This window comes from Branchiostoma lanceolatum, chromosome 9 (assembly GCF_035083965.1).
Source record: "Branchiostoma lanceolatum isolate klBraLanc5 chromosome 9, klBraLanc5.hap2, whole genome shotgun sequence".
Lineage (NCBI taxonomy): Eukaryota > Metazoa > Chordata > Leptocardii > Amphioxiformes > Branchiostomatidae > Branchiostoma > Branchiostoma lanceolatum.
In genome coordinates this window covers 1,414,603-1,432,508 of record NC_089730.1, presented here as the reverse complement: position 1 = coordinate 1,432,508, position 17,906 = coordinate 1,414,603, and the positions used below count along the sequence as shown (strand labels likewise).

Sequence of the window (17,906 nt, the reverse complement as noted above, 5' to 3'; positions counted from 1 at the left end):
TGTTGCTACTTCTATCTTATAAAGGCTGATTACAAGTACGCCCACAACTCCTTTGAGGGTGACACATTTGTTGCTATATATGTTAACGGTACATCTATTTTGTAGCATAAACCTGCTTCAAGTCATAAAAACTCTAGATCTGTGGTTGCTGATTAGTAGCAGCGGCATATACAGACCACTGCAGTGATCAGAACACAGTGAATGTAACCATGAATGATGGTGATCATGATTGACTAATAGCTGTACTTTCTTGTCCTCAAGCAGCAGGGACTGGCTTTACACAGTTCACATGCCAGGGCTCTCCCCACACCAACACCAGTACCTGTTTGTCACAATAACAAGGCCGTCTACAAGGGGGAATAACTTGTCAGGTCAGTACAAGTTGTCATCATTTGAGCTGGGTTGAGCTGAGAACTGGTTGCCTTTGAGTTTGACCTGTAGTCAATGCAAAGAGTTTATATTCCTTGTACATCTGTATTGATGAATACAAATACTATGAGTGACTAGAAATACTTCTGCAGTGTGAAACAATGGTATACAATGACTAGAAATACTACTGCAGCGTGAAACAACGGTAATTTGCTACACAATACATGTATGTCAAGTAACATTGAACCATTTATTATATTAGAGAATGAGTCAGAAGAGGCCCATGGTGTTTTCTCCAAGATTGCCTAATCCATGTCGGTCTCCATTTTAACTACTAGGTAAAGAAACGGTCGAAGAAATCTTTATTTTCTGATTCACCAAAGTCTACAACTCATCAGGTTGGATGTGAATTGTGTGGTATTCCTTCCTGTCAACAACCAGGACAACAGACATATAAATTCACTTGTGCTGTCCCATTGAATACCATGACTTGTTCTTCAAATGTATTTAAAGGAGCACTCAAGTTCAGAAACAAAATGTTATGTTCCTTTAGATACCACCAGTTATTTTCTCTAATTACAAGATTGCATTATATTGACAATTTGACTTAGGACTAGGACCAGCTGCAGTAATATTCACACAGCAGTAATGTTCTCATAAACCCGAGAACCGTTTTAATGGTCCCTGCTTGGAGGGCAGACTAATTTGCAGCAGAGGAGTGTAAAAATCTTATCCTAAATAAAATCACAAAAATTCTCTTACTTTTATGAGTAAACGTTTGAGCTACAATTTGTTAGGAATGCTTGTTGAACATTCAGGCACACCTGTTAACATGCCTTACCCTTATTGCTGACATTACAGTGTGTCAAAGACACTTTGAGTTTACAAAGCCAATGTACAAAGATGTGTGCTTGATAGATGAACACACCATGTATATGTGTAAGATAATACTAAGATTGCATATTATCTAAACAGGTCTGTTTTGTTCATAACTGATGTGTGGTTAGCAAATGCAACGACTTGTCTAATCTGAAGAAGCTATTATGATATATAATGATTCTTGAACTGGAAGTTCTTGTTCAACAATATATTAGGGTATCTTATTGTGCTTCCAGTACTGTTAGATAGAAAAAAAAGAAACAAGTCGGGATATTACATCAAACTTTACTGAAAGAAAATGCAATGGTTGGACATTAGCCAGACATCTTAACAGTTGTACCCACATACTGCTTTAGATCAGTTTTACAGCACTGTAAGCCTTTGATTAAAAATGTATTAGCAAGAGGTTATATGCCCTTCCTTGTAACCCTCAAACTTCTTTGTTAACTACAATGTAGGCTGACTTAATCAAGTAATAAAGTATGAGTCATTTTGCTGCCTTTTTTATGGACAATTCAGTTAGCCTCTATTGAAAAAAAACTCAACAACTCTACAAACAATAAATAAACCTTTTACATTCAGAAAATCATCCTTCCACTTGTACCAGTATTCAGGGTGCGGTTATTTAATGTGTGTATATTGTGGTATTCAATTCAAGAAATACATTGTATTTTAGCTTTATATAATTGTATTTCAGCTTTATATAATGACAAGTGATGTTGAGACAAAGCCATGATACCTCAGTGCAATGAAGCAGGCTGCTGTATGTTAATTGCAAATATATTTGTAATAGAAAGCATGTCGTACACCAAATGTATTGTGAACAATTGTTGTGCTTGATAGAGCAGCCAAAATTCAGGTTTCTTTAAACTTAAAGAGCTGGAAAAGGTTATGTATATTTGCAAAGGTGTGTACTATTCCTGCAAATAAATGATTACTGTTCCACAATTGTTCACTGTCCTCTATTGTTGGTAACAAGAACTAAACAGAATTTGAACTACCATATTCCTACTATATATATATATATATATTATTTATATCTGATGTTACATACACATGATCATGTATCTGTGTTACACAATGAGATGGGGATGAAACTAGAAGGTGAAGGTTACACAATAAATCAAATAGTGTTTTCACTTGTTCCCCAAATACTTTCCTCATCTTCTCTGGGTTTGCAGTTTCTACTCCCTTGATGCACCTGCATGTTCTGTTTGGTCTTACTTGAACGTTTTCCCACAGACCTCACACATGAACTTCCGCTCTGTTGAGTGATGTGATAGATGTTGCGAAAGATAATCCTTTGTACGAAAGGCCTTATTACAAACATCACATACAAAGTCCTTGCTGGCATGCTCAGTTTGGATGGCTTTCTGATGCTTCACCAAAGACTTCTTAGATTTGTATATCTTATCACATGCAGTACACTTAAACTGTACAGTGTGAGTTTTCTTGTGCTCCAGCATGTTCCTTCTTGTGTAGAATGTTTTCTCACACAAACTGCACTTGTGTAGTGTCGGAGTCGTCTAGATCTTGTGGAGCTGTTCATGATAGCGGACCCCAGCGACCGTTCGTGGAGCCTTTTTGCATACTTTGCATTCTGACAGTCCTTTCTTCAGATGTTTGGCAGAGTGTTCGTGCAATCTTGCTCGGGAAAAGACTCCAGTTCCACGTACGTTGCAGCGAAATGGGTAATTGTTGTTGTGAAAACCCTGCACATGTACCGGGGTAAGCTAAGTCCTTTCTTACTCTTGAAAGTCTTCTCACAAAGACTGCATGAAAAAGTCTGTTCAGGTGCTGGAGCAGGATCCAGATCATGTACTTCTGCACATGGGAGGGGAAATATATAACATTGAAATTAACCTTGGGTTGAAAAACAACAGATAACAACATAAGTTCATCTATTGATTTTGTATCAAGTAGGAAGTAGCATATTTGTATTATATCATCAACTTATAAAAGCCAGATCAATTTCATGCGAATACTTTATTACTTCTCTAATCAAATTAAGCAAGGAGGTTGAATTAAGCAAGACAAGCCCCCCCCCCCCAATGTTTCTTCCAACCATAACAATCTTTCTATACTGGAGCGTAGACTACATACTCATCACAAAGTATGCATTAACCGGCGAACCGTCCTGATATTTGCTATCCACCAACCGTAGAATCTAGATTATTTGATGAGGGATGTGGTCATAGTGTTGACATATCAAGTTTTAAGTCACCATCGCGCTAACACCGATTCTCGGCCTCGCTGTTCTAGTTGATCTAAAATACAGGCTGATATGTCGCCTAAGAAGCCCACATTAGTTCAGGTTAATGTTTTTACTGTTTAGCAGGCTGGAGTAAGCTCTTAATGTTCTTTAGAGCCAAGATATTGTAGGAAGAACTGAATCCACGCACCTTCTCCCGAGTCCGCCATTTGAATCTGCCGCCGATGTCACGTGATCAGGCACATTTCTCCAAATTAGTACGGATCGTATGTATTCCGCATAATGGATCGTATGTATTCCGTACGGATCGTATGTTTCTGCGTAATGGATCGTATGTATTCCGTAAGGATCGTATGTTTCTAGTAATGGATCGTATGTATTCCGTAAAATTCGTATGTATTCCATAAAATTCATATGTATTCTTTGGCACCCCTGAACTTGGTAATAGCCTTGTACCAAGTCTAGAGTTGAAAAGTAGTTTGCACCTGACAAACAATCAAGGGACTCGTCAATGCGTGGAAGGGGAAACGAATCACGATGCGTCCTGCCATTTAATTTACGGTAATCAACACAAAACCGCAATCCTCCGCATTTCTTTCTGACTAAAACACATGGACTAGACCAGGGACTAATGGAGTGTTCAATGATACCCTTATCCAACAAATAGGCGACATGATCCTTGACCTCTTGGTACAAGGCGGGCGGAACCCGCCTGTATCGTTCCTGACAAGGAGGTGAGTCACCCGTGTGGATCTCATGCATCACAGTTGTGGTATAGCCAAAATCTGAATCATCTTTTGCAAAAGCATGTTTGTGTTTCTGGAGAAGTGCTGCTAGCTGGTCACGCTGACTGGGAGTTAACTGCGATTAGTCAATGTCTAAACCGGGAATGATGTCATTTAAATTCTCTGTGTCACCGGCCGGCGTATCGGAGCTGTAATCAGAGGTATGGATTAAATCCACATGTACAGTGTGCGGGTCGTCATGACTAAGCCTTACAGAATTCTCTGACTCCTTTACTTCATCAGCAAGAAGTGCTTCCCCCAAAATAGCATGTCGGCCAATAATGATATCTCGGGGTGTAACATTTACTAAACGGATGGGGCATCTACCGTGTCTAACTTCAGCAAAGCTCTTGGCGACCAGAATGCCGTTTGGCAGGACCCATTCATTAGGGGTTAATCACAAAAGGACGTGTTGAAGGAAGTAACAGTCTCAGGGGCAATGGACAGCCTTGTGCCGTCTTGCACTGCCATGCACAGTCTTAAGTCATGCTGAATGTCCATTTCTCAGTAAGCAAAGGGGATCCTCTCCCTACACATATCTGCCGGTCCCCAGAAAGTGCGAAATGGAGCGAAATGGAACGAACTAACACAACATATGTAACATTATGAAATAAAACACCAGTAGATAGGGAAATATAAGGAGTAGACCGTAACAGGAAGTATTTTAGATACAGAAGTGAGTGGTAAATACATAATATAACGTGTTTTATTTCTTGAATCTATGTGATGAATATAGAATACAACACAGGGTATTCCGTATCACCCAAGGTACCAGCCTGACCGCGGGTAGGATCGCCCTATGGCCGTAGGATTGGGACGATTTTGTTTATGTCATACCCTCCCAAGAAAACACATGTTTCAATGCGAAATGTGCCAGAAGTTGAGGGAGTTTTGTGTCCTCGAACACAAAACTGTAACAACATTGTAATTTACATGACAATGTGTTGCCTTACCATAGGAACGTTCCTAACTTATTTTACATTACAATGTCGCTTATGCATGACTGTGTGATTTGCAATGTAAAAACCGTTTTTTCTAGTTATTGTGTATAAGTACTGGTTAGTTCTGCTAGTTCACCTTAGTGACGCTGAAGAAGAGTGATGGATGTTACTCGAAATGTCCAGAAATAAATCTCCGAATTTTTATCCAGTTGAGAGTTTGAATTGTCTTAATTTTTTGTTTACTTGGATGTCTAACCTTCACAAACGTAACATTGATTCCAACCTCCGAATCCGGTATTCGAAATTTCGGCGGCGGCGCAACCGGCGAGCTCGAAATGCATTCTGAATATTCTATGGAAGCCTGTGTGATACAACTCCCGAACCCTATGTGATACGGATAGTTATCACACGGTCCGGAACACCCGTATCAGGCATGACATATTATTAAATACAACGTTTTTGCCAGGTTTGTGTGGCTAGATTCTTCCCTGAAAATGGGGGCACCGCGTGCAAAGAGAACCGCTCTTCCTTTTGTTTACCAACGATCTGCAAATGAACTGCTGCAAATACTTAAATAGCAGAGAAAACAAGAAAACGGAACTGAGTATCGAAGTTAGAACTAGATTATACAGAAGTTGGTGGTAACATTTCATCTCATAATTCACTAAGAGAGCATGAGGCAAGCGTAATTCTATTATTTATACAGCGTGTTTGCGTGTTGCGGGACAGAACTCTTCTCCCCCAAATGGAGCCCCGCATACAAATGAACCGCCATTGTTGCCAGCGCGTCGGAACTGTGGGCATGCTACCGACAGGTTGAATCAAACTCCGACTTTCCAGTTATTTACATACCGGGTACGGTTTTAGTCCATAACTAGTATGTAGCATATGCATATCTCTGCAACAACGATTTTTATACCAATTGTTCGGCTCAAAGTCAGACCCCTGTCGGAGAATGGACCCCTCCGTTAATGATTTGCAAATGAAGCTCTGCGCTGCGTCACCAATGTGACATTTCATACTCCATTCAAACACAGACGTGGAGTCCTCTGGAGACATTTCTGCTTCCTTGTTCACGGCAAAACAAAGGGAGGATGTGAACGAGCAGGACAATCAGTCATGTATTTCATGGTTCACACAACACGCAAACATGCTGTATAAATAATAAAATTACGCTTGCCTCATGCCCTCTTGGAGATGCAATGTTACCACCAACTTCTGTATAATCTAGTCCTAACTTTGACTGTCTTCGATACTCAGTTCCGTTTTCTTGTTTTCCCTGCTATTTGTAGCAGTTCATTTGCAGATCGTTGGTTAACACAAGGAAGAGTGGTGGATCTCTTTGCACGCGGCGCCCCCATTTTCAGGGAAGAATCTAGCCACACAAACGCGGCAAAAACGTTGTGTTTGATATTATCACATAGATTCAAGAAACAAAACATGTTATATTATCTATTTACCACTCACTTCTGTATTTGAAATGCTTCCTGTTCTGGTCTACTCCTTCTATTTAGCTATCTACTGGTGTTTCATTTCATAATGTTACATATGTTGTTTTAGTTCGTTCTATTTCTGGGGACCCCATATCTGCTAACACATATTTGATATGCACTATCTTACACAATGGCCCAATGTTGTACAGTCTGTAGTCCGCAAGACAGACCTGTTGTAAATAGACATGTGTTGTTTGTACAGGTCTGTAGTCCACATGATTGTTATAAGACATGTGTTGTTTGTATAGGTCTGTAGTCCACATGATTGTAATAAGACATGTGTTGTTTGTACAGATCTGTAGTCCAGATGACAGACCTGTTGTAGTAAGACATGTGTTGTTTGTATAGGTCTGCAGTCCACATGATTGTAATAAGACATATGTTGTGTGTGCAGATCTGTGGTCCACATGACAGACCTGTTGTAGTAAAACGTGTTGTTTGTACAGGTCTGTAGTATACATGTAATAAGACATGTGTTGTTTGTACAGGTCTGTGGTCCACATGACAGACCTGTTGTAGTAAGACTTCTGTTGTTTGTACAGGTCTGTAGTCCACGTGCCAGACCTGTTATACAACATGTAATATGACTTGTGTTTTTTGTACAGGCTAGGTCTGTAGTCAACATGATAGGCCTGTTGTAATGAGAGTTATGTTGTTTGTACAGGTCTGTAGTCCACATGACAGGCCTGTTGTAATGAGAGTTGTGTTGTTTGTATAGGTCTGTAGTCCACAAAACAGTCCTGTTGTACATGTAATGTGTTGTTTGTACAGGTCTGTAGTCCACAAACCAGTCCTGTTGTACATGTAATGTGTTGTTTGTACAGGTCTGTAGTCCTCAAACCAGTCCTGTTGTACATGTAATGTGTTGTTTGTACAGGTCTGTAGTCCACATCACAGGCCTGTTGTAATGAGAGGTGTGTTGTTTGTACAGGTTTGAAGTCCACATGAAAGACCTGTTACAAGAAGACTTGTGTTTTTTTACAGGTCTGTAGTCCACATGACAGACCTATTGTCTGCACTGACGTACTCCTTTAAACAGGAGATAGCAGGACGACAAGAGTTGGAGGGACAGACTTTACAGGCGGTCAAGGACTTTGTCAATGTCCTTGCCAAGGTATGTGTATCTTGCAGCCAATATTCTGGATCTCACATATAGGGTGTTTGCACATGGCATCACCGCTGTGACATGCTAGTTGGTGAAACCTGGAAGAGTCTGATCTTTACATTCAGCAATTACGGTCATTTTATGGCATGGCAGCAGCTGGTTTGATGATATTGCACTGAGCTCCCTGTCACACCTAACTTTTGCACCTTTAATTGCAAACGTTTGTATGATTAATATTACATTACAGTAATACAATAACATGTTATCAAGCCAGGATTGAGGTGCTCAAAGTAGAACTCGTTGCCACTAAGTACTGTAGGGGCATCCTCATTAGATACATGGAGCTTTAAACAACACTACATGACACTAGATAGATTTCCCTGCAAGTGTCAAACACTCAGCTCAGCGCCAAACCCGTTTGCGGTTGTGTCACCGCATTGTGAATGGAACAGTGTGTGGAGGAATCTCATGTTCACAGCTACAGATGAGAATAGATTATTTTGACTGTTGGATCGGTAAACGAAAGTGTTGGGACGGCGAGGAGAACCCTATGCTAACTGTTGCACAGGTAAACTGACGACAGTGTTTGTTGGAGTCAGCATCATGGTGTGGGGCAGTACAACTGCCAGAGGAAAAACCAGGCTAATAACCTGAGCAACCTCGATGTCAAGATATAGAAACACCATTTTCCATCCAGTCACATTTCCTAGATCCTTACCTCTGCAATATGAGACTTAGTGCCACTCTGCAAGATGAAGGAGAGTAATTTCAGAAGGAGAGTAATTTCAGACCACCTCCAGGATGCAGGATAGAAGGGCCTTCCTGCAGCCCACATCTCAACACGATTGAACACCTCTCAGCCTCTGTGATCACTGATCAGCTTAGGCGAGCTGTGCATGTACAAATGACCAACAGAAGAACACCCAGGTCGACCTGTGACGACTCCTTGTGGACGAATGGTCAGGGACCGTGTAATAAAACTGGTGACAAGCATGAGGAGGATGTGCCGGGCTATGGTGACGGCATGGCTTGTGTACTCAATACCACTTTCATCATAACTGAGGCTCCTTTACACATTTTTTTTAGATGAAGAGTAACCTTGGCTTTCATATTAATGTGTTTTGTTGATTCAAGTTTCATATTACCCTCGTACACATTCAAGCCATGTGCTACCAGCAGAAGAAAAATACTGAATTTAGCATTTGACTTTAGTAGGGTAATCTGGGCACTTTTTTATGTGACCCGTGCTCGTTCCATTAACTTACAATTTTGAATCATAGGAAAGAAAATCATGCAAGCTTTCCAATGATATATATATCATTGAAATTGACCCGTGCTCGTTCCATTAACTTACAATTTTGAATCATAGGAAAGAAAATCATGCAAGCTTTCCAATGATATATATATCATTGAAATTGATCAAGAAACAACGGAGATATGATCGACCAAAGTTTCCAAACTTTTTGTGCCAAGTTTATAACCACCTGTTGTCACGCCACGTGCCTGCAAAGTGTGTTATGCCAAGGTATGCAGGAGGGCGGTTATATTGGTTATATGTAGATACAGATACATGGACTATAATTACCAATTCAAAATAGAGGAAAATTTCCAGACATTTCATTGCACTGTTTTATATTTCAATCAACCTGTTGGTTCTGTTTTTATGAAGAAACTACAGTTCCATGACCTCATACCTTCGCCAAATGATTTTAACCTTTAAGACTGACGTATTAAAACACTAATATGTCAGTCATAAAGGCTAAAATCTACTCTCCAAGCAGAGCTAGGGTTTCGGCTGGTTTTTAACGTGTTTTTAGGCGTTTTTGTCATGCCTTCTACTTTGTCATCGTTTTTGTTGTGTCGCAAACCCAAGCTCTGCAGGCACTGACCTCGGGGCGGGGCAAACCTATTTACTTCCATTGAAAAAAAGGTGACAGTACTCCTCCCCGAGAACCATTAGATTATCATTAGTGGTACCAATTTTACTGCCCCGGATTATCACACATCCGGCAAGTGTAGAGTGCATTCCCGGGCCGCACCGGTCCCCCGCTGACTGCCCTATTCATGCGACAGGCTGGTGTCCACGATCCCACGCCGGTATGATTATTGATAGCATCATAACGTACATTTCCATTGGATACCTCACAAGAAAAATACAATGATGCATGAACAAGACATATGAAATAAATGTGTATTACGTATCAACTCGAACTACATTACTAGTAATTATTATTATCATTATCTCAGGCATCGTTAAATGGTTTATGAACGGGAACACGTACCTTGTTTACGTTACATGCGGTTACCAATGCCGCCGCTTGCTGCGTTCAGATTGGACGGAACTTTTCAACAACAACAGCGAAATTGGCGACGGAGTTCTACCAACAGAGACTTAAAAATCCCCAAATGACACCAGAGGAATGTACAGATTTTTGTATGGTTCGTTCTTTGGTGGTTTTTGGATGGTGTAAATGAAGTGCGGTCACGATAGGCAAGTCATTTGCTGACGGACATTGACGCGACTTTCCAACATGGCGTCCTGATTGAGACTTTGTAATCTCCAGGTGTCTTTGGCTGTACGTTGAGCTGTTATTTTCATACGAAAGTAATTGCAGTTAGCTAACGAGTAGGGGAAGCGTAAGAACATGGCATGAAAACATGGCCACGACCGATAGACCGAGGATTATGTCCTTGGTGAGACTGGGCCGGAAATTCTGTAGTCGTGGGGAGGGAATCTCCTGCCTGGCCGGGCACGCTTCGCACTTACTTGTGAAACGCTTGTAATGTGTTGGGGTGATTAGGTTTATTAGGCATTGAAGCTTCCGTCTGCCTGCAGAGCTTGGGTTTGCTACACAACAAAAACGATGACAAAGTAGAAGGCATGACAAAAACGCCTAAAACACGTCAAAAACCAGCCGAAACCCTAGCTCTGCTTGGAGAGTAGCTAAAATCATTTGGCGAAGGTATGAGGTCGTGGAACTCTAGTTCAAATTGTAATCAAAATGTTCATCCCTTGCAGTACTTCCCAGGGTCATCAGGGGTCTCTGCTTTCCTACACAACATCAACAGAAGACTGCACCAAAGCAAGACAAAGATTACCTACAAGGAGTGGGCACTGGTGTTAGATGAACAGGAGGTGTGTATTTTTCATTTACAGACTAATCAGCAGAAGGTTTTAGATTTAGTTTTAGTTGATAGATGCAAAGTGAGCAGTTAAAGTTATCTGTGTATTCACATTTCTCTCATGTTCTTGCATTGTTTTCAGCATAGGGGGCTCCATTGCTGAAAAGGCCCGGTGGCAAGAACACTGCTAATTTGAAAACTTCAATGATACAGAAATTTTTCCATTTACCTACAGTAATTTTCTGACTGATACAACTTTTCAACATATTGAAAGAACAAGCTTACATGACTGTACTTCTTTTATTTTGAAAGTCAAGGTCAAGAAATAATCCATTTGTGTGGAGTTTGACAGTGTCACATATCTTAGCCTACTGATTTCCTTCTCAATAACTCAGAAATATTCACAAAAATTTGACATCTATTTGCTGTCTAACTAATAGAGGTTTAAAGGAGCCAGGAAGGATCGTTAATTTGCAATAGATTGTGTATCACTGAATGCACTAGTCTAAGAATTCACCAAATTGTTGAATTCCTCTTGTGGTGAATTATGCGATGTGTGTTTTGTAAAAAATATCATGATACTCACTTCCCCCATGCAAACCCATGCATTCCCTATACGTCTCCAATAGACACTTCATCATGAATATTTTCGGCATACATAATTTGTAAATGCGGAGTGAAATGTACACCAAGACAAGTTTTTCTTATCGCCCCTGAAATTATTTCTGTAACCAAGCTTTTGTCAGGCAAATTGTATTTGCCCATAGGCTGAGATTGCTTAGAGGATACTTTGGGAGTTGAGTAGAATACTGAATGCTTTTTTATGCATACGTCATAGGACTACATTTGTACTGGGTACTTAATTGTATACCTTGAAGTAGCATACATTTTTTACTTTATAAGATTATTATCTATTGGATAATAACTGAGTGTACGCCTCCCTCTGGTGTTAAAGAAAATGTGACAGAACAAAACTAAATGATTTATTGTTTGGTACTGTATTCCATGTTCTGTAAGTTCAGTCATTTGCAAAACCTTTCAGACCACTTAGATTTTATAAGGAAGGCAACTTTTGTTTTGGGGGGGGGGGGCTTTTTTTTTCATGCATGCATCAATTTTTCAGGGCCCAGAGGATGTCATCCATATAATGGAATCAGTATGGCCTTACACAACTATGTAGTGTTGCAGTGGTCTGATGCTATGATACCTAGTGCTGCGTATGGCAGTGTACCTACATTTGTAAACACCGGACATAAACTGGACTGGAAAAAACGTTTAGGTTCAAGACAAAAAAAAACTAAACGTCGGGAACCAAGTCTGAAGTTGCAAAACTATGATCTCTCTCTTATGATATTCTCCTTTTGTTCTCAACCATCTGTAACCTTCCATAGATTGTTAACTTTGCCATATAAAAAGATAAAAAACAATTTGCTGTTTTAGTGTTCATCACTCAAATTTTCAGTGTTTCCAACTGACTGTATATACATGTAGTTTTGAATGTACATTTTTCAAATCGCATGCAACAGAAAAGAACTGTATTTCTAGAACACATATGCCATGGTCAGGTTTGGACAGTTCAGACCTGAACCTGAACCTCTGGACCTGAATCCGGACCTGAACCTTTGGTACACAGCACTGATAATACATGTATGTTCCTGTTGTTCCAGGAGGTCAGTCCACTGCTACCGGAGGTGAGGTGGGTGGGGTGTCGTGGTACCCAGCCCCACCGGAGGGGGTACTCCTGCTCACTCTGGCTGCTGTTCCACACTCTCACTGTACAACAGGCAGCAGAACCTGGTACGTGGACATGATTGTTTGTTTGTTTTGCGTAACTTTTATAAACTGCCTCATGGATGGCGTAAACACCAGGTTTGTACAGAAGAGTACAAGCTGCATATCCAGACAGATTTATGTGATCTACTCATACCGGGAAGGACCTGTTTTTTTCGATAATTGTTGTGGATTCTTTAACATGCTCAAGGTGTGGCTCTTCTCAAACACGGGACCTCCATTTAACACGTTATCCAAGGAACGGCCCTAACCAAAGCTAGGTACCTGAGTGAAGTTAGAACAGCTGTAAAGTGCCTTTTCCAAGGTTACAGCATTGAAGTGGCATGTCAGGATTCGAACCCAGGACCACTGGGTTCCGAGACAAACACCCTTCCTTTAAGACACCACATACATGTTTGTTTATTTGTTTGTTTGTTCATTTTGTATAACTGGTGCATCACACCAGCTTTGTACAGTTAGTGCAAGCTGCAAAAGACTAGATAGGTTTGATTTACTCATGCTAGGGCATACCCACTCACTGGTAGGGTGCTTTTCTGACATGTAAGAAAGGACTGCAGCTCCTTCCAGTAGCATGCAATTTGAGTTTGCAACAAGGGCTGCAATTTAAACTTTTATCCTTATTATGATTTATGAAAAGAATGAACATGATTATGGAGTGTTGAACACCATATCATTACAGTCTGTAACTTGACTGTCACAGTTTGTATGTCTGTTATGTTGTAGCATCGTGTAGGCCTGACGGTTAGGGTGTTTGGTCCAGAACCACGAGGTCCTGGATTCGAATCCCCAGACATGCCAGCGATGTTGTGCCCTTGCAATTGGGTTTGGTCAGGGAGGTAAAAGGCGGTGGAAGGAGAGAGATGTGCTCCACCTTCCAATACTGTGCCCTAGACACAGTGCATAACAACCCACTGCCACTACAGCCTCAAAAAGGCCATGGGACTACCTTTACGTTTTTTTTATTGTTGCAGATCCTACCCAGAGTTCCCAGAGCGTCCTGCTGGCCATGCGTGGCTACATCACTACCATGTTCGGCTGCCAAGAATGCGGAAAAAACTTCCAGAAAGAAGCTGTTAACATGGAGACTGAGGTGGCTACCCCGGAGGACGCCATCCTGTGGCTGTGGAGAACACACAACCGTGTCAACAAGAGGCTACACGGGGACCTGAGCGAGGATCCGCAGTTTCCCAAAGTGCAGTTTCCTCCGGCCTGGCTCTGTCCGTCGTGTCGTAAAGCACCGGAAAAGGACTCAAAACTGATGTGGGACGAAGGACAGGTTTTGCAGTTCCTTAAACGACATTATGGCTCTGCAAACTTCATATATGACAACCCTAGCCTTCAGGGTGTAGACCCAGGTCCTCATTTTCACCTCCAACCAACCATGGCGAGACAGTCTGAGCCACAACAGCCTCACAAGCAAACATCCCAGCAAGGGTTGGTGGGAGTCCATGTAAAGGATTTACAAGGACGTCTACACAGAAGGCGCGATCCCAACTTTGGCGTTAAAGTGGAGAAATTCTCAGGAAATGAAAAGAGTCTGAGTCAAGCTGGTTGGGTTTTCTCAAACCTGGACATCAGTATGTGTGTGATGCTGTATGTTCTGTCATCGGCACTTGTCGTCGGCCTGTATGTCATGTTCATTGTCAAACGACGTCGCAGAAGAAGAACACCGCTGGTTTAAGAAAGGTGAAAGAAATTACTAAGTTTAGTACTACAGTAACTGCAGTTAAACCTCAAAGCTGCTCCAAGCCAGAAATGATTCTATGGTGCTTCTTTTCTATGTCTGCAGTACAGCTTGCTTCTTTTGTTGCAAACAGAAATTCTGAATATTAAGTTATTAACACAGTTTATCAGATGTAAGCGTGTACTGTAACATTATAGCTCACCATTGGTACAAGAAATGGTCATTTTACCAAATTTTCATTGCTACGCCTAAATACATGAATGGTTTCTCTGACATTGGACATTTAAAGTACTAGTCAGGCTTTTATTTACAATCATACATCTAACTAAAGAGCTGACATTGCCACAATCGTTGCTTTAGTGCTACTGTATTTCACATGTTGTAAGAAGTGCCATGCTTACAAAATGTAACTCCTTTGAAGGACGCAGCGGTGCAATGGTTCAGAAGAAGCTGCAGTTTTAAAGCCTATGTCACACTCAAAACGTCTTTAAGCTGGATTTGCTGATCACCAGAATGTTGCAGAATTTCAAGATTGCCACATTTTTTGCCTAAAGATCTACTGTTAAATTGGACAAGTCTCTGTGACTGGAGAACTTCGGGCATATTCCTAAGAATCGGTCGTATTTGTGCCAAAAATGTCCTTTTATAACTCACAGACTTATCTGATTTCATGGTGCGCGATGCTGTGTTTTAGAAATTTGGAAGATTGATGTTAAGAGATTAAGATGAGAATGATAGTTCTATATGTTACTTGTAATATTCTACCATTTCACAAAACACAGCCCGATATCCCATGACAAGGGATGTCCCTGTAGCACATCTGGTAGCACCTTCACTTTTGGTTCAAATGGTTTGTAACTGAGATGTCCTGTCCCAGGTTCAAATCCTGGGACAGGAGATCTCGGATGGGGCTGCACTTGTCTTTAGGAAGGGTTGTAAAATGAGGTTCTCGTCTTAGAGGAGGTGCACTTGAATTTGAGCATTATCTTTTGCCTCCTTTTATCAGAAACTTCATATTAGTTTACATTTTGAGCATGTCTGTCCCTCAATCATTTATCAACTTTTTAGGCATTCTAAGAGACATGCCCTTATTGAAGTCACGTAGAAAGGTATTTTTTCTGTTCGCTCACAATATTTTAGCCAAACTTTGCTTTAAGTAAGGATATAGATGTGTAGCAATTAGATCATGAGGAACTTCAAGGAGTCATGTAATGAAACCTGAATTTTTCATCGTTTTGAAAAACAAATGTTTCACTTTAGAATTTCATTAAGGATTTTGTTTTAGGTCTCTGTAATGCAACTACAAAAGAAAAGTTGATGTAATTATCTATCGCCCAGACGTAAGCTGTGAACAAATTCTTATGTTCAACTTCAAAGTATTCCAAAATTGACAATCTCTGTCTAATTTTATGTGAATATGATAGAACAAACATGTACCAAACCAAAACATACATTAGATGATCTCATGGACAAAAAGTTGAAAGTTTCAAATGTATGATTTTTTAAAAAGCTTTGTGTATAAGTTTTGTTGTTAAAGGAAACCTGGCAAGCAATATTAGGCCCGAAAATCGGATTTTGAAAGTCAATTTGTTTTTTCATTTCTATACAAGTTCAAACAACACAATCACAATGTATAGTGATGTCCATGATGCAAAAATATGTCGTCGGTGTGATGTGAGAACTCACTGAAAATCGTCGCGGGAGTTTTTGTAGGCTCCCGAAACTAAGGGGATCATTGCACGGCACGTTTTTGCGCGGTTTTAAAATGCTCAAAGTATGAAGTTATTACGCAAGTGTGCTAAATAGTGTAACTTAGTTAATGTCACTATAAAGATTTCAGCATTTAATTTATTTCCCTTTTTGGGCCCTAATATTGCTTTGGTTGCCTTTAAGATAACACTGATGTACTAAGCCATTTGTTAGAAGTTTACATTTTGATGAGAAGTTTTATGATGTATCTATTGAATAGTAATAGAGGAATGAAAAGAAGAAATTGATACATATTTTATTAATGGAGAGTAGTCATTTTAGGTTGTGCGCAATAAAACTAAATGAATGAGATTTTGCTGCTATTACCACATGTAGAAACACAATCACTGTATTTGAAGAAATGTATAGATGTGACGAAAATTCAATGCTTGTAAAATATATGCAGTTTCAATGTGTATATAAGATTTAGTGGTAATGTATTGAAGAAACCTGCCAGATTGATCAATTTACCAAGAAGAAATGAAGCATAAACAGACAAGTAGTCTGACAAGTTCAGGTTGAAATTGAAGAGATTATGAAGAGAATATATTCCTAGCAGAACTTTCCCTACATGAAAATGTTGGATCACACATTTAGTGCAATTGTGGTCTCACATTCCGAAAGTTCGAAATACAGAGTTTCCAAATATTAAGCTTGTGTTGCTTATCTTTTGTGATGTGTAGTCTGGTTTTGTACAAATTGAATGAACACATCATGCTTGCATGTGTGTTTGTGTGTGTGTGTGTTTGTATGCATTGGCATGTGTGTGTGTGTGTGTGTGTGTGTGTTCTTGCATTGTGTATTTTTGATTGTAAATGTGTTACTTTGCAAGAGTGTGTTTGTGTATCTGTGACAACATTAATGTATCGCTGTGTTAAGGTAACAGTCCTTGACCTAGAAGATGATTTGGATAATTGGCATACCTTTCAAACAAAATACTAGTATCAGATACTCAAAGCTGCCTGTGTGCGTGTGTATGTGTTTCTGTGTGTGTTTGTGTGCCGACGTGTCAGTGGTACAGTGTAATATCTGTGCCAAGTTCCGTTTCTCTTAGTTAACTGCAAACGCATTTCATCAACACATCACGTATTTAAAAAATGACAAAGTAGAAGGCACGACAAAAACACCTAAAAGAGTCCTAAAACACGTCAAAAACCAACCGGAACCCCACCTCTGCTTGGAGAGTACAGAACGTTGGCAGGTGAGTATCTCTGGCTGTGTGCAAAGAACAGTGCTTACCAGAGGAGTCATTGGTTAGAAGCCAGTTGTGCATATTCTCACATTGCTAACCATTGAATTTAGTAGTACCAACCTGATGAAACTACTATACATTTATATGTTTAACTCCTCTGCCAATGTACGTCCAATCCTACAATATTCCGGCAGGCTAGTTCTGAAGTATTTTGATCTGACGAACCACAAAATCGCCTTCACAAGTATCATGTGGTTGCTGTTTTTCAGCCAATACTATAAATGATACTGCCAAATCCCATGTCTTAACGCCTGCTGTGTGCTCTGTAGAGTAAAAAAAGAACAATCGTCCAGTCTTGAAGTGTAGCAACGTTTCAGGTAGGAACGAGCCCTTTTGTGAAAGAGGAGGTCGGTAGGAACAAGGAGGTTATATAAAACCTCCTTGGTAGGAACGACCCGGGGATAGGCGCTGCAGATTAACTTGGCGGCGCTGGCACGCTGGCTGACTCACCAAAGCTCGGCCTCCGCAGTTGATTAAATTAGCAATGGTAATCTGGGTTGAGTGACGTGGATGCGCCGACCTG

At 40.4% G+C, this 17,906-nt stretch overlaps 1 protein-coding gene across 1 annotated transcript in view; it reads left to right on the top strand.

Annotated features, from left to right (window-relative positions):
* LOC136442185 (sulfhydryl oxidase 1-like) overlaps positions 1 to 16,783 on the top strand; it is a 51,552-nt gene extending 34,769 nt beyond the window's left edge. Inside the window, exons 9-12 of the mRNA XM_066438916.1 lie at positions 7,664 to 7,793; positions 10,804 to 10,920; positions 12,575 to 12,704; positions 13,670 to 16,783. Coding sequence (XP_066295013.1) covers positions 7,664 to 7,793; positions 10,804 to 10,920; positions 12,575 to 12,704; positions 13,670 to 14,379 — 1,087 coding nt within the window. The 3' untranslated portion in view covers positions 14,380 to 16,783. The remainder of the gene's footprint in view (positions 1 to 7,663; positions 7,794 to 10,803; positions 10,921 to 12,574; positions 12,705 to 13,669) is intronic.
* The last annotated feature ends 1,123 nt before the right edge of the window (positions 16,784 to 17,906 follow it).